At 37.8% G+C, this 21,504-nt stretch overlaps 1 protein-coding gene across 4 annotated transcripts in view; it reads left to right on the top strand.

The window, feature by feature from the left end:
• CMYA5 (cardiomyopathy associated 5) overlaps positions 1-21,504 on the top strand; it is a 121,091-nt gene that overhangs the window by 51,193 nt on the left and 48,394 nt on the right. For all 4 annotated transcript variants that reach the window (XR_014262449.1, XM_082457978.1, XM_082457976.1 and 1 more), the window contains exon 2: positions 10,762-20,875. Coding sequence is in view for 3 of the 4 variants with exons in the window: in XM_082457978.1 (XP_082314104.1) it covers positions 10,762-20,875 (10,114 nt within the window). In the remaining variant the exon portion in view is untranslated. The remainder of the gene's footprint in view (positions 1-10,761; positions 20,876-21,504) is intronic.

The raw sequence follows: 21,504 nt of genomic DNA, 5'->3' as shown, positions 1-21,504 counted from the left end.
ATATAGATGATCTTATTTACAAAGCAGAAATAGATGCACAGACAGAGAGAACAAGCGTATGGATACCTTGGGGGATAGGGGGGATGCGATGAATTGGGAGATTGGGATTGACATATATACAGTATTGACACTTAATACTATGTATAAAATAGATAACTAATGAGAACCTAGTGTATAGCTCAGAGAACTCTACTCAGTGCTCTGTGGTTATCTAAATGGGAAGGAAATCCAAAAGAAAGGGGATCTATGTATACATACAGCTGATTCACTTTGCTGTACAGTAGAAACTAACATAATATTGTAAAGCAACTATACTTGAGTAAAAATTTAAAAAATAAATAAAGTATTGAGAGAAAATACTGGTTAAACATGGTGGAATCAAGTCTTCAGAGAAAAATACCTGCCAATATAGAATTTTATACCCTGAAAAAAGACTCTTAGAGTGGATGTGTAAAAACACTTTTTTAGGAAAAAGTAGGGTGAATTTACCACCAGGAAATTCACAGTAAAGGAAATACTAAAGCAAATTTTTTACGGCAGAGGAAAGTGATTCCAGATGGAATATTGGAGGTGGAGGAAGGAATGAAACGCAATTTTAAAAAATTTAGTTGGGTGCTTCCCTGGTGGCGCAGTGGTTGAGAATCTGCTTGCCAATGCAGGGGACACGGGTTTGAGCCCTGGTCTGGGAAGATCCCACATGCCACAGAGCAACTAGGCCCGTGAGCCACAACTACTGAGCCTGCGCGTCTGGAGCCTGTGCTCCACAACAATAGAGGCTGCTATAGTGAGAGGCCCACGCACTGCGATGAAGAGTGGCCCCCACTTGCCACAACTAGAGAAAGCCCTCGAACAGAAACGAAGACCCAACACAGCCAAAAATAATAATTAATTAATTAATTAATTAAAAAAAAATTCAGTAGGGAAATCTAAATGAATATTGGCAGTTTAAAACAATAATAAAATTATGGCTATGAGATTTTAAAACATTTACAGAATTAAAATGTACAATTATAACAGCATGTAAGTTGAAATTATAATTTATGGTCCTTGTGTTTTCTTGGAAGAGATAAAAATACCAATTTATGTTAGGCATTAATGATTCAAGGATGCATATTGAAATCTCTAGGATAATCACTAAAAGAATAGTAAAATATAACTGCCAAGCTAATAAAGGGGGTAAATAGAATAATAATAAATGTTCAATCTAAAACAAGGAAGAAAGGAGAGAAAAAGGAACATAGACTAGGTAGTATAAATAGAAAGCACATAATAAGATGGAAGATTTAACCCCAAATATATGGTGATTGTATTGGTAATTATATTAAGCTTAAATGGACTAAGTGCTCCATTTAAATTGCCAGAGTTGATTTTAAAAATCTTTGTGGGAGTTCCCTGGGGGTCCAGTGGTTAGGACTCTACTTTCACTGCTGTGGGCCAAGGGAACTAAAATCCCATAACATCATTAAAGATAAAAAGATTTGATTTGCAAAAAAATACTTAATCCCCCAGGCCTGTTTCCTCATCTGGTAAATTAATATATCTACTTATGGAATTGTTGGATGAGAATTATACAACACATAGTAAAGCACATAGTAATATTAAAAAATAATAATAAAAAGATTTGAATAACACAACTAATAAGTCTGACCTACCTGACATACATAGAACAATACTGAGAAACCACAGGACACATGTTCTTTTCCAGAACACATAAATGTGTTCATAAATAAACAAACAAAATTTGGCCATATAGCCATAAAGCTAATCTCAATAAATTTCAAAGTATAACTTCTATAAAATAAATTCTTTGGTGACAATGCAGTTAAACTAGAAAGCATTAACAAAAAAGATAACTAGGAAATCCCCATGTATTTTGAAATTAAGGAATATGTTTTAAGATAATCTCTGACTAGGCAGGGCTTGGCAACCAATTGAGCTGAGGGCCAGCCACATCTACCTAGCAGTGCACCCACAGCAGTCAGCCTGCCACAGCAGAAAGACCAATTCAGCCCATATAGAGGGCACCCCTGCAGCATATAGCTCTGGTGACCAAAGGGAAGTGTGCTGCTGGGGCATATAGTATGTCTCCTACTTAAGGCTGCTTCTCTAAGATTGGAAAATGAAATCAACATGCCATATACATAGAAATAAAAACAGAGAGTTAGGCAAAATGAAGTGACAGAGAATATGTTCTGAATGAAGGAACAAGATAAAAGCCCAGAAGAAGAACTAAGTGAAGTGGAGATAAGCAGTCTATCCAACAAAGAGTTCAAGGTAATGATCATAATGATGTTGAAAGAACTTGGGAGAAGAATGTATGAACACAGTGAGCAGTCAGTAGTTTCTAACAAAGAGTTAGAAAATGTAAAGAAAAACCAAACACAGCTGAAGAATATAATAATAATAATTGAAATAAAAAATACACTAGAAGGAATCAACAATAGTTTAGATGATACAGAGGGGCAGATCAGCAAACTGGAAGACAGAGTAGTGGAAATCAGTCAAGCTAAACAGGAAAAAGAATTTTTTAAAATGCGGACAGTTTAAGAGACTTCCAGGGCAATATCAAGCATACTAACATTCACATTTTAGGGGCCCCAGAAGGAGAGGAGAGGAGAGAGAGAAAGGAGCAGAGAACATAATAGCTGAAAGCTTCCCTAACCAAGGAAGGGAAACAGAAGCAAAGAGGTCCAAGAAGCAGAGAGTGCCAAACAAAATCAACCTAAAGAGGACCACACCAAGACACGTTACAATTAAAATGGCAAAAATTAAAGAAAAAGAGAGAATACTAAAAGCAGCAAGGGAAAATGAACATGTTACGTACAAGGGAACTTTCATAAAGCTATCAGATGACTTTTCAGCAGAAACTCTGCAGGCCAGGAGTAGCATGATATGTTTAAAGTGATGAAAGGAAAAGATGTACAACTAAGAATACTCTACATGGCAAGCTATCATTCAGATTTGAAGGAGAGATCAAGAGATTTACAGTCTAGCAAAAGATAAAAGAGTTCAGCAACAAAAAAAAAGCTTTAATAAATAAATTAAAAAACAAACAAACAAAAAAACCCCCAGCTTTTCAAGAAACATTAAAGTGAATTTTCTGAGTGTACAAAACAGGCCATAACTAGAAATGTGAAAATTACAAAAGGAAAAATTTCATTGGTAAAGACAAATATACAGGAAAGGTAGTAGATCAACCACTTATAAACCTAGTAGGAAGGCTTTAAGACAAAAGTAGTAAAATCATCAATATTCACAATATGTAGTTAAGGGATACAAAAGATGCAAAAAAAGATATAAAATATGATGTAAAAAACATTAAACGTGTGTGGGAGGAGAGGAGTAAAAAGGCAAGATTGTTAAAATGTGATTGACATTAAGAGATCAGCATCTTAAAATAATCATATATCCTCAACAAAATACTAGCAAACAAATTCAGCCATACTTTAAAAGGATCATACACCATGATCAAGTGGGATCTATCCCAGGGGTGTAAGGATGGTTCAGTATCCACAAATCAATCAGTATGATACACCACATTAACAAATTGAAGAATAAAAATCACATGATCATATCAATAGATGCAAAAAAAGCTTTTTACAAAATTCAACATATATTTATGATTAATAAAATAACTCCCAGTAAAGTGGGTGTAGAAAGAACATATCTCAACATAATAAAGGCTACATATGACAAGCCCTCAGCTAACATCATACTCAACAGTGAAAAGCTGAAAGCATTTCCTGTAAGGTCAGGAAGAAGACAAGGATGCCCACTCTCACCACTTTTATTCAACATAGTATTGGAAGTCCTAACCACAGCAATCAGATTAGAAAAAGAAATAAAAGGAATTCAAACTGGAAAGAAAGAAGTAAAACTGTCACTGTTTGCAGATGATGTGATATTATACGCAGAATATCCTCAAGACCCACTAAAAATTAGTAGAACTCATCAGTGAATACAGTAAAAGTGCAGGACACAAAATTAATATACAGAAATCTGTTGCTTTTCTATACATGAATAATGAACTATCAGAAAGAGAAATTGAGAAAACAATCCCATTTACAATTGCATCAAAAAGAATAAAATACCGAGGAATAAATCTGACTAAGGAGATGAAAGACCTGTACTCAGAAAACTATGATATGCTGATGAAAGAAATTGAGGACAACACAAACAGATGGAAAGACACACCATGCCTATGAATTGGAAGAATTAATGTTGTTAAAATGACCATACTACTCAAGGCAACCTACAGATTCAATGTAATCCCTATCAAAATACCAATGGCATTTTTCACAGAACTAGAAAAAATAATTCTAAAATTTGTGTGGAACCATGAAAGACCCTGAATAGCCAAAGCAATCTTGAGAAAGAAGAACAAAGCAGGAGGTATCACGTGCCCTGATTTCAAACTATACGACAAAGCTACAGTAATCAAAACAGTATGGTACTGGCACAAAAACAGACACACAGATCAATGAAACAAAATTGAGAGCCCAGAAATAAACCCACACTTATATGGTCAATTAATCTATGATGCAAGAGGCAAGAATATACAGTGAGGAAAAGACAGCCTCTTCAATAAATGGTGTTGGGAAAATGACAGCTACATGCAAAAAAATCATATTGGCCTACTTTCTTACACCATATACAAAAATAAACTCAAAATGGATTAAAGAATTTATAAGACCTGAAACCATAAATCTTCTAAAAGAAAACATAGGCAGTGTGCTCTTTGACATTGATCTTAGCAATATATTTTGATATGTCTCCTCAGGCAGAGGAAACAAAAGCAAAAATAAACAAATGGGACTATATCAAACTAAAAAGCACAGCAAGAGAACTATCAACAAAATGAAAAGACTGCCTACTGAATGGGAGAAGATATTTGCTAATGAAATACCTGATAAGAGGTTAATATCCAAAATATATAAAGAAAGCACACAACTGAACATCAAAAACAACCACAACAACAACAACAAAACAACAACAAAAAAACATACAACTTACTTAAAAAATGGGCAGAGGATCTGAATAGGCACTTTTTCCAAAGAAGATATTCAGGTGGCCAACGGGCTCATGAAAAATGCTCAACATCACTCATCATCAGGAAAATGCAAATCAAAACCACAATGAGGTATCACCTCACACCTGTCAGAATGGCTAGTATCAAAAAGACAACAATAATAAGTGTTGGTGAGGATGTGGAGGAAAGGGAACCCTTGTGTACTGTTGGTGGGAATGTAATTTGGTGCCACCACTATGGAAAACATTATGGAGGTTCCTCAAAAAATTAAAAATAGAATTATCATATGATCCAGCAATTCCACTCCATAAATCCGGCAATATTTATCTGAAGAAAATGAAACACTAATACAAAAAGATATTTGCACCCCTATGTTCATTACAGCATTATTTACAATAGCCAAGGTATGGAAGCAACCTACACACACACATATATACACAATGGAATTTTACTCAGCCATAAAAAAGAATGAAATCTTGCCATTTGTGACAACATGGATAGACCTAGAGGTTATTATGCTAAAGTGAAATAAGTCAGAGAAAGAAAAATACTGTATAATTTCACTTATATGTGGAATCTAAAAAACAAAACACATGAACAAACAAGACAAAAACAGAGTTATAGATACAAAGAGGTCATTAGAACAAAGAGGTCATTGCCAGAAGAGAGGGGAATGGAGAGAGGAGAGAAATAAGTGAGGGAGATTAAGAGGCACAAGCTTCTAGTTGCAAAATAAATGAGTCAGATGTATGAAATGTTCAGTGTGGAGAATATAGTCAGTGATGATATAATATCTTTGTATGGTGACAGATGGTAACCAGAGTTACTATAGTGATCATTTTGAAATGTATAGAAATATTGAATCACCACGTTATGTACCAGGAACTAACGTAGTGTTATAGGTCAGTTATACTTAAAAAACAAACAAACAAACAGACTCTTAGAAAAAGAGATCAGATTTGTTGTTACCAGAGGCAAGGAGTGAGGGAATTGGATGGAGGTGGTCAAAAGGTACAAACTCCCAGTTATAAGATAAATAAGTACTAGGGATGTAATGTACAACATGATAAATATAATTAGCTTTATGAAAGTTGTTAGGAGAGTAAATCCTAAGCATTCTCATCACAAGGAAAAATTTTTTCTTTTTCTTTTATTTCATATCTATATGAGATGATGAATGTTCATTAAATTTATTGTAATCATTTCATGATGTATAGAAGTCAAATTGTTAAGCTGTACACCTTAAACTTATACAGTGTTCTATGTCAATTATATCTGAATAAACCTGGAAGAAAAAGAAGTAAATAAATACAGAAATAAATAATTTCTGGGTCAGATAAGATATCACAATGGAAATTCAAAAATATTTTGAGATTAATAATAATAATGATGAAAATACTATATACCAACTTTTATGTGATGCATCAAAATCTTTGGTTAAAGAGAAATGCCTAGTCTTAAGTTATAGTAAAGGAGAAATATTAGAAATATTAGAAAGGGAGAAAGGTAGAAATTAATGATATAAGAATCTATCTCAAGAAGGTAGAAAAATACTTGCTAATTAAACTCAAATTTGAAAAACGAAATAATAGAAAGCAGACATTTATGAAATAGGAAACATCAATAAAGCCAAACTTTATTGAAAAGATTACCAAATGATAATGTCTGCCAATTTTTATAAAGATGAAGAACATAAAAAGGAGACACAAATGACCAATATCAGAATTGAAAAAATTGATATAATTTTAGATCTTACAAAAACTTAAAAGATCCTGAAAGAATACTATGAACAAATTTAATCCAATGATTTTTTTAAGTTTAGGTTAAATATGTCAATTCTTAGAAAAATACAACATATCAAAAGTGACACAAAAAGAAATTTCAGATAGTCACATAACTATTAAATAAATTAAACTGCTAATTAAAACCTTACTGTAGAGAAGAATACAGGTTCAGATGACTTCACCAGTAAAGTCTACCAAGCACTCAAGGGAGAAATAGTACAATCTTCTACAAACTCTTCCAGAGAATAGTGAAGGAGAGAACACTTCCCAATTTGTTCTTTGAGGCAGCACAATGTTTTGTTTTGTTTTGTTTTGTTTTTCTTTTTTGGTTTATCCTCAGCATTTACAAAACCAGACCTTGGGGAAGAACTAGGTCTGGGGACACATGCATGGTCTTAGTATAGCAAATGTTTAGCCTGCCCTGATTATTACAAGAGGCAGCACAATCTTGATACAAAAACCTACAAGCACGTTGTAAGAAAGGATATTATAGGACAATTATTCATGAACACAGGAGCAAAATTCCTAAACAAAATCCAGCTTTTTATAAATTTATTTATTTATTTTTGGCTGTGTTGGGTCTTTGTTTCTGTGCGAGGGTTTTCTCTAGTTGTGGCAAGCGGGGACCACTCTTCATCGCGGTGCGCGGGCCTCTCACTATCGCGGCCTCTCTTGTTGCGGAGCACAGGCTCCAGACGCGCAGGCTCAGTAGTTGTGGCTCACGGGCCCAGTTGCTCCGCGGCATGTGGGATCTTCCCAGACCAGGGCTCGAACCCGTGTCCCCTGCATTGGCAGGCAGATTCTCAACCACTGCGCCACCAGGAAAGCCCCCAGCTTTTTAATATAAAAAATATAATACATCACAACCATGTTGAAGTCATTTCAGGAGTTCAGGGTTGGTTTGACATCTGGAAATCAATCATAATTCACCACATTAACAGAATAAAGAATATGGTCATTTTCATTGTTGCATAAAAATTATATAATAAAATTTAGTATTCATTCATTATTAAAAATCTCTCTTAATAAATAGGAATAGAAGGAAATCAGATAAAGTTTATCCTCAAAAGGAAGAAGTCTTTGGCACTCAACTCGATCAGTCTGTTCTTTCCTGGATCTAACTCAAATCTACTGAACCTTCTCCTTGACCAATTCTGAAAGGAGGAAGGAAGTGAGCTCACCAGGTCATCAAGAAGTGTTTCTCCTCACTCTCAGATAAATCTGCATGGGAAGCCAAGTAATAATCAGACGGTTGCTTTGTGAGAATCAGAGGAGAATGAATAAGATCATGTTCATAGCCAATATCCATTAATTATGGAAAGTTGATGTATACATCTTTGCATAGATGAGAACATTTGTGTTCCTGAGTAAGAAACACTTCTGAACTCTAGGGGGATCATTGGTCTTCTATTAAGGAAAATGGTTTCTTTACACTGAGTGTAATTTGAGTACTTGGGCTATGACTTTACACATGCTAATATAGTTATTCTCTGATTCCTGTTGGCTGTGTTATTCTTCTATTGCTTTGCTCCTGTCCAATAATCCAGACATCCCCAAATACTTTGGGTTTCTCAGTGAGCCAGACTGATTTATTCATGTGTATGTTTTTTTCATATCCTGTGACATTTTCCTGGAATGAGCTTCCCATGCTCACACCACCACCACTCTTCATCCATTTGGCAAACTCCTATTTCCTCTTCAGAATCCAGTGCAATTATCTTTCCTCTTGAGGTCTTCCCTTCTTTATGTTCTCACTGTATCTTGCCTATCTTCTGTAAATGAACTTACCACACTGTATTAAAATGTTTAGTTCTGTCTCCCTGTTAGATTTTGAATTTCTTGAGAGAAGATTCTGTGTCTTTATATTTGTATTCCTAGTATTTAAACTCAATAAAATTTTATTAAATGAAGAAATAAATGAGTGAATGAATAAGTAAATGATTGAGTGAACCAACCTCAGTAGGCCTCTATCTTTTTATGATCAACATTTGGGTATTCTGCTAAGCACTCATGAACTCATTCTAATGAGTAATGAAAACTTCTCTGGTTGAGTACATTGAATTTACAATCAATAATTAACTTTAAATTGAATTATAATTGCTTTTGTAATACTACTACAATGATGGGCATTCGAAATGCTGACTTTTCAGTTGCATGCTATAATCTTAATTTTTAATTTCATTCTGCCTTTGTTAAGTTAAACAGAAAGGAGAAGGGGTAGAAGGAATTGAAAATTTCAAGGAATAAGTTTAATTAGGTATGTAAAGGAGCCTGAAAAAACATTAAAAATAAGATTCAGTTCAGAAACAAGATAAGGTATTAATTGCTAATTAAGTTCAGTAGTTTAATACCAAAGCAAATAAGTGAGAGCAGAGTTACCAGGGAAATGGAGAAACCAGTTCTTTTCACCGCTTTCTAGCCATTTTCACTCACTGCATGTGTAGAAAATGAAATTGTTTTCAGCACCCTGGGGTAAATGGATGAGGATGCTTGCTTCCGAAGACCAGTGGCCCAGGGGTTCTGGCTGCCCCAGGCTCGACTTGGTCATGGGTGAGATCTAAGGAGATCAGGATCTCAGCAGTCCATAAGCCCTTTGCTGCTGACTGCTGGGGAAACTCTGAAGTTTCAGAAAGGGGAGTTGAATGTACCTGCAAAGATTTATGGTCTTGGCTTTCAGCCTAACCTAGCAAACTAAAAAGCATTCAGGGTAAGCTAGAAAGGCATGTACTAGTTAAGTTTCATAGCTAGGATTGTTTAGGCCAGTGATTTGCAACTCTGGATGCATAATGGAGTCACCTGGAAGCTTTTAAAACTTCCTACCCTAGTACGATTAAACTAGCGTCTCTGTGGGAAGGGGTATAGGGTGGCATCAGTATTTTTTAAAATCTCTCTACAGATGATTCTAAAATGTATCCAGAATTAAGGACTGCTAATATAAGCAGTGACTGATGATAAAAAAAAATGATTGGTTAGGGACCTAAATTTTAACTCTGTATGTTTTTTAAAAGTGCCTTAATTGAATACTTATGCTTAGTGGTTTTTTAGCATAGATTTTTTTGTTTTGTTTTGTTTTTATTGTTGTAGAAAAGTGTGTAAGTCAGTCAATAGTTCTGTATTTAGCTCAGTTTTGAACTTAAAGGCAAATATGCCTGCTGAATTGGTCAGGGATGGTAACACTGGAGGTTTTAAAACTAAGCCTCGAAGAGTAGATAGAATTTAAATATGCAGGAAAGGTAGATTAAGGTGGGGGATAAGAATTGTAAGTGGAAGAATGGCATGAGCACAGGGGAGGAGAAAGTGTAAGAAAATTCCAGGGAAGAGTGCTGCAGAGTCTGAGACAAAGGCCCAATGGCAATTGAAAGATGGCCAAAGCCAGCCATCTCTTGAGGGCATATGAGAGCAGTCCAAGGAGACCATCTTTCCAAACCTCTTTAGCCGTTGAAAATGACCATGCCCAGGCTCCTTTGATCTCTAGTTCAAGGATTATATGGAGGACCTGATTACAGATCATGTTTATTGAGTGTTAATTACATGCCAGGCACATTTTCTAAGCATTTCATGTGTATTAGCTAATTTAACCCTCACAGCAGTCCCATGAAGTAGGTTCTATTATGATCCCTGGTTTACAGATGAGTTAAGTACAGCACAGTAGGCTGCTGTTTTTTTTTTTGTGATCTCTCTATATTCACTACTTTCCCTTCATGGCCCTGACTCAGAGTTTCCATGATATATTTACTGAACACATAATTATCTAGTTAAAACAGAAATGTACCATGTAAGGGTAGGGTGGAAGTGGGTACTTGGAAAGAACGTCAGCTAGGGATCAGAGAGTTAAGTATTTTGAATTTAATGAATTTAATTTAATTTAATTTAATTAATTTAACTAAAATATGTTATTTTTATTATTAATATATGTAGAATTATTAATAATATCATTATTTACTCTAGGTTATCAGACCAGAATGAAGAGGGCAAGACCAAGCAGAAGTGTATCATATCTGACCCCTCCTTTTCCATGGTAACAGTTCAACGGGAAGATAGTGGAATAACCTGGGAGACCAATTCAAGTAGGTCTTCCACTCCTTGGGCCTTGGAAGAAAGTCAGACCTCTGGTGTGTGTAGTCTGGAAGGGTCAACTCTGAAGTCTCCTCCAGGGAATGTTTCCTTTATTGTGGATGAAGTTAAAAAAGTTCGGAAAAGAAAGCCTAAGTCAAAGCATGGCTCACCATCATTGCGTCGGAAAGGCAACAAAAAAAGAAATTCTTTTGAATCCCAAGATGTTCCAGCAAACAAAACAAGTAATCCTTTAATTTCAGAAAGCCAGGAACTAAAGACCCAGAAAGAGAAGTCATCTACTGGCATTTATGATAAGATGAGAAAAAAGAAGACCACCTCAAATACACCTCCTGTTACTAGGGCCATATACAAAGAACACAAACCGTTAGTGTTAAAGCCAGTCTACATAGGAACAGTACAATATAAAATTAAGATGTTTAATTCTGTTAAAGAAGAATTAATTCCTTTACAATTTTATGGAACATTGCCAAAGGGTTATGTAATTAAAGAAATACATTATAGGAAGGGGAAAGATGCGTCCATTAGTCTAGAGCCAGATTTGGGCAATCATGATTCTAACGTAGTTTCCAAAACAGGCAAATCAGTAGCCCAAAGCATAGACAATGATGAAGTAAAAGAGCTTGCTCCACCCTGGAGAGGTGCAGTTTCCAAGGGATCAAAGTCCCTGACCTCATTCAGTCATGAAGATCTAAAGAAAATTTACATTGATTCTCCCTTAAGGGCTGCATCTACTACCAAGCACACACCTTCCTCTTATACAAGTAATGACACAGCAGAACAAGAAACACAGCTCAGCGCTCCACAGTCAGTGCCACAGCTGCCAGCTGATGAAGCAAAACCCTGTGAGATAGAGCCTTCCTCTCTTACACCTAATACATCTGTGCCTGCGTTCCTGGAAAAAGCAAAGGAAGAATCTGAGGCTGATTCACGAGAAATGGTAACTGCAGAGCATGACTCTTCAGTCTCACCGCCGTTAGTGGATGAGGTAAAGAGGGAAGACGTAACTTCTGCTGACCGTTCCATTCCACTGGAGGCAGAGAAGTGTTCTCTGGAAACACTTTCACCAGGTCTGACAGCCTCTATCCAGGAAGATTTTGGTCCAGAGAGAGAACTGGATCTGACTTCACCAGAAAGGGCAAAACCAGTCTCTGAACAACTGAACCCTCCTCATCTCACTGTCAAAGGAGAGAAGGATGAAAACATGCCCGAGCCATCCATTTCTCTTTCTGAACCTCTAGTGTTAGAGGAACCAGAGAAAGAAGAAATAGAAACACCTCTACCAATATATGCTACCCCTGAACCTGAAGATTCTAATTTAGTGGAAGAAGAGATCATAGAACTTGATTACCCAGAAAGTCCATCAGTTTCTGAGGAGCCCTTCCCACCATGCTTGGCCCCTGAAGTAGAGCAGAAAGAAGGGGAGATCATTCTGCCATTACTGACGACATCAACACCTGAACATGTCACCTTGTCTGAGGAAGAAAGAGAGGAAAATGAGTCTGTTTCTACTGATTCTGCTTTCATATCGGAGTATTCAGTCCCACAGGATTTGAACTATGAACGAGAGAAGCAAGAAGTTGAGCCAGTTTCTTCACCTAATGTAAAACCTGTATCTGAACATGCAGTTTTGTCAGAAGAGGAGAATGATGAATTTGAGCTTTATTCCCCAGCTTCAGCCTCTGCATCTGTCTCACCATCCACAACTGAGAAGACTCCTGAATGCCAGTCCCCACTGTTTTCAACAGCTACATCAGAGCACATGGTCCTGTCCATAGAAGAGGCTTCAGAAAATGGGCGTTACACACCACATTCCACATCTGCTTCTGAATATTCAATTCCCTCATGGGCAACAAAAGAGTCACCAAAGAAGACAACTGACCATAAGTCCCCATTAACATCAAAAGGTGTGTCTGAGCCCCTGATTCTGTCAGAAGAAGAGAAGGAAGACACTAGGCTGTATTCCCCAGAGGTGGCCTCTGTATCTGAACATTCTCTCTCACCATACACAACTGAGGGGACTTCTGAATGCCAGTCACCACTGCTTTCAACTGCTACATCTGAACATGTTGTCCTATCAGAAGAAGAGAACCTAGGAAATGAGCATTTCACACCAGATTCAACACTGACCTCCCAATATGCAGTCCCACCAAATGTAACACAGGAATCCCCAAAGAAAATAATTGGTGATGTCTCCCTGTTGAAATCAAAAGGTATTTCTGAGCACAAGACTCTGTTAGAAGAAGAGAAGGAGGACACCAGATTCTATCCCCCAGAGGTGGCCTCTGTATCTGAATGCTCTCTGCCACCATACACAACTGAGGGGACTCCTGAATGCCAGGCCCCACCACTTTCAGCCACCCCATCTGAACATGTGGTCCTCTCAGAAGAAGAGGCAGTACAGATGGAGTGGTACACACCCTCTTCCACCTCTGCATCTGAATTTTCAGTACCATCATATGCAACACCGGAGTCACAGGAGGAAGAAATTGTCCACAGATCCCCTTTAAATCTAAAAGGTGCCTCCTCACCCATGAATTTCTCAGAAGAAGAGCAAGAAGACATTGGACCTTTTTCTCCAGACTCTGCATTTGTGTCAGAATTCTCATTTCCACCCTATGGAACTCAGGAGACAGAGAAAAGAGAATTTGAGTGTGATTCTCCAATATGTTTAACATCACCATCTGAACACACGATTTTGTCAGATGGAGATACCGAAGAAGCTGAACTTTTTTCTCCAGACTCAGCATCACAAGCTTCCATCCCACCATATAGGATCCCAGAAACAAATAAGGAGAAAACTGAGCCTGATTCACTGTTAACTGCAATGGCTGCGTCAGGATATTCCTGCTTCTCAGAAGCAGATGAGGAAGAAATTGCACCAACTGCTACACCTGTACCTGAGCATCTGAGTTCATCACAGAAGCAAAGAACTGAAACTTCTCCTTTGATGTCTGCACCTGAAGACTTGCGTTGGCTCCCTTCAACAAATGAAGGAGAGATTAAACCAGATGCTCAAACAACATCAACAACTGTATCTGAATATCTCATTATGGTACAGAAGCAGAGAACTCGAGCATATTTAGAACCTGAGTCTGAAGACGTGATTCCGCCATGTTTAACCAGTGATTCAGAGAAGGGAGAAATTAAGACTAGTTCATCACTAGCTGCAACACCTGCACAATTGTCCATGGTAAAGGAAGAAACCAAACCTGTTTTGCCTGTATCTCAGTGTTCAGTTTCACCTGATTCAGTCCATGCAATTAAGAAAGAACAAGAACCCAAAACATCACTCACTCCAAAATCTGCAGATGAACAGATGGCTTTGTTAAGAGTTAAAAGTAAGGAAGAAATTGTGCCTGATTCTCAAGAAGCTATAGCACATGTATTACGGGATCAAGAAATGGAGCCTCAGCCTCCAAATGTTCCAGAGTCTGGGATGAAAGATTCAGTTCTGCCTGACTTGGTAGATGAGCCAAAGAAGGATGTCAAACCCAATTTAGCTCCAACTGTGACATCTGAACTAGAACAGAGAAGGTTGTCAGAGAATGAGCCTGAAGTAATAAAGCCATATTCACCTTTAAAGGAAACATCTTTATCTGGACCTGAGATTTCATCAGTAGTGAAAACAGAAGTGCAACATGATTCTAAAATAACTGGTACACCTAGAGTGCTGCATTCAGCGTCACCAGGAGTGGAAAAGGAAGTTGAGCATGAACCACCCATATCAGAATTTTCAGCTTTATCAGAAGACATAAAGAAAGAAATTGAACCCAGTTCTTCAATAACCACGACATCTGTAACAAAGCATGATTCAAGCTTAACCAAATTAGCAAAAGAAGAAATTCCAACAGATTTATCTCTTACCACTCCTATAGAATATCCAGTCTTAACAAAAGTAGGAAAGAGTGAATTAGGAATTGGTTTGCCACTTCAGATGGTAACATCTGTAGACAAGCATTCACTTCTTAAAGAAGAAGACAAGGTAGCAATTAAAGCTAGTTCTTCTCCCACTGAAACTGCTGCATCCCAAAGTCCGACTTGGTCAGAAGTAGGGAAAGAAATTAAATTTGATTTACCTGCAAGCATATCCTCTATACCAGAGCATTCTGTTTTGTCAAAGGTAGAAACTGAAGACATTAAACCTGGGTTGGCAATAACCAAAACATTGTCTTCTCAGCATTCAGATGTATCAAAGGAAGCAAGGGTGGAAAACAAACAAGATATTTCATTTTCTACAGTCCTCGACTCTGAATATTTGGATGTATCACAGAAAAAAAATTCTGTGTCTGCCTCAGAGATGTCAGGACCTGACCATGTGCTTTCGCTCAACCTAGGTGGTGAGATAAAGAAAACAGAAACTGAACTTCCTTCCTCACAGAACGTGTCACCTGCACTCAAATATATAGTTACAAAAGGCAAAAATGAGCAAACAGCAAGTTCTTTTCTTGAGTTAGAATATTTAGCATCAGAAGATTTAGCTTCAACATTACCAACCCTCTGTGGTGATAAGAGCAAACAGGCAATGGAGACACCTTCTATAGTTCAGGGAGATTTCCTGTCAGAAAAACAAGATCTTGCTCTGGCACAGCTCTCTTTGGAACCTGAGAAGGAAGACAAGCCACATCAAGTATCAGAATTACCAAATTCTGGCTCAGAATTCACCGGTGGTTTAGGTAGGCAAAGTGAATCCATAGATACAAAACAAATAAAACCTCCCATAACTGAAACAGGGGATTCTGTCTTAGAAAAGGGCCTAGCTGAACTTAGGAGCAGAGGAGAAGGAAAAGAAGAAAACAGGGGACTTCATGTGTCAACTACAGTGCCTGAAATTTCAGAGGTTTCATCATGCCTTAGGGAGGAACCTCAGATTGAAGAAATTAAATCTTTCTCTCCTAATGTAGTTAGCTTAGGATCAAGGGAAGCATTTACCTCTCTAGTTGAAGGAGACAACCCAGAAGAACTTCAGCCATGCACTTTTTCTTTAAAAGGATTATCAGGAGAGTTGAACCATTCAGTTGACTTTAAAAAAGAAGGAAAACAAGAAATAAGCCTGTTACTACCAACAGGAAATTTGAAGGCACAAGTGACAGAAAATACTGTAACTAAACTAAATGAAGAAACTGACCAACCAAATTCATTTCATGTACCCCAGAGTATAACAGAGCCATCAAAGATTGCTTCTTCTGACCTCCTTGTGGAAGAAGAGAAGCCTGAAAAAGAACTTCATTCAGACCAAGCTGTTAAATTACCTGACGTAAGCAGATCTTTTGCAGATAAACAAGATATGGGTATTAAACAATTTTTGTTTATGAAAGAAAATTTGCCTTTGGAAGAATCAAAATCATTTACGACAACTGAGCCTACAGATGTTAAAGAAACACACATGAAAGAGGCCCTTATTTCTCCAAAGGATGAAAATTGGATGCTGAAAAAGCCAGAGAGAGACTTGGCAAGTCATCATGAAGAAACAGTCCCTGGATCTGTGCAGCTGGGTTCCTCTGGTACCAGTGATCTGATGACAGGGCAGCTCAAGCCTGCTCTGTCAGAGAAAGACCACGCAACTGAAATCAGAAGGCAAATTCTGCCACATTCTGCAGAAGAATCTCACTTATCATTACAAGAACCAGTGTCTACTCTCGATACCTCTAGTGGTAACGTAGAGATCTTAGCAACTAAAACTTATTCTTCTGAAGAAATAAAGCTGGCCCCCAAACCAAAATCTTTAGTTCCAGCTGGAAATGTGGAGAGAAATGAAGCAGAAGGGAAGCAGACCCTTTCTTTAGTGGGGAGTGAAAGTTTGGTATCGGAGAAAGCAAACACAGAATTTTCCAGGCCTTGCAAAGAAGACAGCTGGGAAGAAATCAAAACACCATCTGAAAGAATCCTCCAGAAACCAGTGTCTGGCCCATCAGTGGAAGAGGTCAAATCAGAAACTCTTCCCTGTCTTGCCAAAGCAGCCCATTTCCTGACAGAAGAGGCAGAACTTGCACTGGGCAATGAAAAAGAAGCACACAGGCGTATATCTCCCTTACCTGGAGAAGAATCAAAAGTGGTTCAGTCAAAGGTTGTAGATGATGCTGAGAGAGGGAAACCAGCATCTGAAGTGAAAACACCCACACAAATAAAACCCCTCTCCTCAACCCAAGAAAATGAAGAACCTCAACCCCCAGAGTCACCTGAGGTCATACAAAAGCTGCACAAGCAGCAGAAGGCAGTGGAGCCAGGCCTCTCTGAGGAAAAGGGAAAGAAAGGAATTCCACCTTTCACATCATGGATGTCCAGTTTGTTTTTACGATCAAGCACTCCAGATAACAAAGTTGCTGAAAAAGAAGATTTAGAAGCTCAACCAAGCCCATCTGTAGAAAAAGTAGTGACCATGATAGAGCCTAGAGGTCCTGCTCCAGCTGACGTTCATGCAACTGAGAAGCCAGCGGATCATCTATTGCTAGAGGCCAAACCTGAAACTGCTGCAGAATCCACAGGTTCTTTAGTTAAATCTGGTGAAGGTCAAGACTTTAAAGAAAAACCCACATTGTTATCAAATGTAGAAGTTTTGCCACAGCCAAAATCCAACTTTGAGGCATCTAGTGAAGATTATGGGAAGAAAGAAGTCATAGACTATTCAGAGGAAATGGACCTAAACTCAGTAGTTACTTCTGCTGATGGTGAGGGACATCTTAGAATTCAATCTTATTCTCCCATGGGTGAGAAATCCATTATGGAAGAAGCCAAAAATGCTGTTCGTCTTCATATCACTGATGGTAAAAGACCCCAGAAGCCAGAAATCTCCCCTCCATCTAAATGGAATATTTCTATCCTTAAAGAAGAGCCAGGAACTGATCAAAAAGAAAAATCACTCTTTTTATTTGATTCAATAGATAAGGTGCCACAACAGCCAAAATCAGCTTCATCTAGCTTTGCAAGTAAAAATATCACAGAGGAATCAGAGAAGCTGGAGTCAATAATTTTGCCAGTAGAAGAATCTAAAGACAGTTTAATTGATCTTGGTGAAGACAGACTAGAGAAAGAGATGCCAAAACCTACTTCCTTGAAAATTTCTGAAGAGGAAATAAAACTCAGATCTGTTAGCCCAACTGAGGAGAAAGGTAACTTGGGAATGAGATCATATTCCTTGGAAGAAAAGAAGGTGCTGGCAGAAAAACAAGAAACGGTGACCCCATTAGAGCTTAGAGGTAGTAATGAAATAGGGAAGGCACAAATTACACATGGATCTAGCCCTATTAAATTGGAAGAACCAAAAGCGGCTACTGCGCTGCAGCAAGTCTATCAAAATGAAGACCACAGAGAAAGATACAAAATTATTGAGGAGGATAAAGGAGAAGAAAAAGAAGAGCAGTCACATGCATTTTTAGAAGGAAAAGAGCAGCAGGAAATTCAGCCTTATTCCATGAATATAGCCAGGCATATGCCTGAAGAGTCAGATATCTCTTTCAGTCATTCTTTGGGTGAAACTCAACCATTTTCATTAGTTAAAACTACAAAAATTACTGAAAAATCAGAAACCATGATCTCAGAGGCTCACCCAGAAATCAGGGAAACAAAGGCAGTAGGAACCCAACCACATCCATTAGAAGAATGTAAAGTTTTGGTGGAGAAAACCAAGACTTTCCTTCCAGTAGATCTTCCTTATCGTGATGAAATAAATGATCACTCTTTACCGAAGGAAGGAAATCTGGTATTGGACAAGTCAAGCAGGGATGTGGTAAGTCACAATGAAGAAAAGGGACAGGTCACAGCATCAGAGCTGCCAAAAGGTGGCTCAGTAGATACAACAAAAGAAAGTAAACAAGCATCTCCATCTAAAGAATCTGAAAGGATTTTAGATCCATGGTCAGAATTGACTCCAGAGAGACATATGGTCCATACTATTCAAACATCTCAAGATCAAGCATCTGAAATGTCTGAACAATCTGTTCTTGTTTCAAAGCACCACTTGGAAGCTGTGGAAGATGCCCATGTAAATGAACCACGCTCTTCAGTGAGCAGCAACTATGCTCAATTTATAACTAATGCATCAACAATCAGTATTGCTGAGATGATTTCCAAGGAGCCTGAAGACACATATGTAAGAGATGAAGAATTTACAGTGACTAGTAAGCCAGCTGGACTTTCAGAAGAGCAAAAGAGTGCCTTCAGTATCATTTCTGAAGGTTGTGAGATATTGAACATTCATGCTCCTGCCTTTATTTCTTCAGTTGATGAGGAAGAAAGTGAACAAATCCAAGATAAGTTAGAATATTTGGAAGAGAAGGCCTCATTTAAGCCTATACTCTTCCATGATGAGAGTGAGGCAGTTGCTTGCCATAAAGCATTACAGAGTAAGTTAGAAGATTCTGATAAAAAAGTTACACCATCGAAAGAAGACCAAAAAAAGGAAACTCATACAACCAAAGAGGAGATATCCACAGATTCAGAAACTGGTGATTTAGCCTTTAATCAGCCTGCACTTCCCAGTGAAGAGGATTATTTTGAAAAATATACATTGATTGATTATAACCTCTCCCCAGACCCAGAAAAACAGAGAACTCCATGGAAATTAAATGTTGAAAGAGAGCTGTCAAAGGAAGTTCCAGGAGAAACTGTCTCTCTCCCAGAATGTTCAGAGGAAAGTGCCCTAGAATATGAATATGAATTGGTGAAATTAGATGAAAGTTTTTATGGACTAGAAAAGGACTACAGCAAATTATCTGACCCAGAGACCCAAAAGTCTTCGGTTATCCAAAAATCAGCTGACAGAGATGCTCCAAAGAGCATAAATAGAAATGTGGACTCAAAGTCACCTGGGATGCCTTTATTTGATGAAGAGGAAGGAGTTTTGTCACGAACCCAGATATTTCCTACCACTGCTAAAGCCATTAATCCTGAACTTCTGGAGGAGCCACCTGCACTGGCATTTTTATATAAAGATCTGTATGAAGAAGCAGTTGGAGAGAAAAAGAAAGAAGGGGAGACAGCTTCTGAAGGTGACAGTGTGAATTCTGAAGCATCATTTCCAAGCAGAAATTCTGACACTGATGATGGAACAGGAATATATTTTGAGAAGTACATACTCAAAGATGACATTCTCCATGACACATCTGTAACTGAAAAGGACCAAGACCAAGGTCTAGAAGAAAAGCCAGTTGGTAAGGGTGATTCATACCAACCAATAATTGCAGAAGGGGAAATTTGGGGGAGGTTTGAAACTATTTGCGGGGAGGAGAGTCTGGAAGAGAAACAGAAAGCAGCTTACAGGGAAGGAGAATCAGTAGGCCACGTGGAGGCTCTTGACAGTGTAGTTATGCAGAGGAAAGCTTCCATCACCGAGGAAGTCAGAGTGGTTACCCAGAGGATAAGCTATGCGGTTCCATTTGAAGACACTCATCATGTCCTGGAGAGAGTAGATGAAATGAGCAGCCAGACTAATGAAGCAGCAAATGCAAATCCAGAGGTCAGTCTGAATGTCCCAGTACAAGTGTCCTTCCCAGAGGAAGAATTTGCATCTGGTGCAACTTATGTTCAAGAAACACTGCAAGAAGAACCTCAAATAATGGTTCCCCCTGAGCTGAGTGAAGACCGCCTCCGCAGTAGCCCTGTTCAGGATGAGTATGAATTTGCTGAATCCCTGAATTACGAAGTGGTTACTCAAGACACTTTATCAGAAGAACTGTATTCAGAATCCACCCCTGAAGATGTGTTATCTCAAGGAAAGGAATCCTTTGAACATGTCAGTGAAAATGAATTTGTCAGTGAGGTGGAACAAAGTAAGTCTGCTGAACAGGAAGGGTTGGACAGAGAGATGACAGAACAAGACCAGTTATCGTCAGAGTTGGTAACCGAGAAGGAACAAAAGGAATTGAAAAAGTCCCAGATTGACACATATTGCCACACATGTAAAAGCCCAATTTCTGCTGTTGACAAGCTGTTTGGCACCCACAAAGACCATGAGGTTTCAACTCTTGATACAGCTATAAGTGCTGTAAAGGTAAATAGATTTTAAAGCATACAAGTGTGTAATCATACATAGACGTTTAATTGGCTTTCTCATTTTCTCAATTTTAAAAAATGACCAATATTTGATACATTTATCTTTAGGCATAATAGTCTGAAAAAAACTAAGAATATTTCCCTAGTTATTCAGTTAAGATCACTTTGACAAACATTTATTGGGTACATAGTATGTGCCAGGTATTCTTCTAGATTCTGGAGATACCAGGATAAATAACATGGGGCATTGCCTTTGAGGGATCTTATGACAGTAGCCCTTAACATTATCCAAAAAAGGCAAATAACTTTAAATTAAAAAATATGCACTTGAGCATAAAGCACAATTTATTTTCTGTTATCTATAATATCATCCTTTAAAAATACACATTTACAGTATATTAAGCAATTTTATTGCAAGTTTTATAAAATACTCAAGACAGACATTTTAAATTTTGGTTTTCTCCACATTTCTTCTTTATTTATAAAATTGATGTTAGAAGTGGAAAACTTTTGCATTCCTTCTGGCTATGTCTATAGACTCCCAATGTTAGAAAGTTAGTCACAACATATATCCTTATGTATGTGATTATAAGTATCCTACTCCCTCAGAGATACTATTGGAAATCA

Source organism: Balaenoptera physalus, assembly GCF_965194825.1.
Source record: "Balaenoptera physalus genome assembly, chromosome: 3".
Lineage (NCBI taxonomy): Eukaryota > Metazoa > Chordata > Mammalia > Artiodactyla > Balaenopteridae > Balaenoptera > Balaenoptera physalus.
This window is presented reverse-complemented; position numbering and strand designations above follow the sequence as displayed.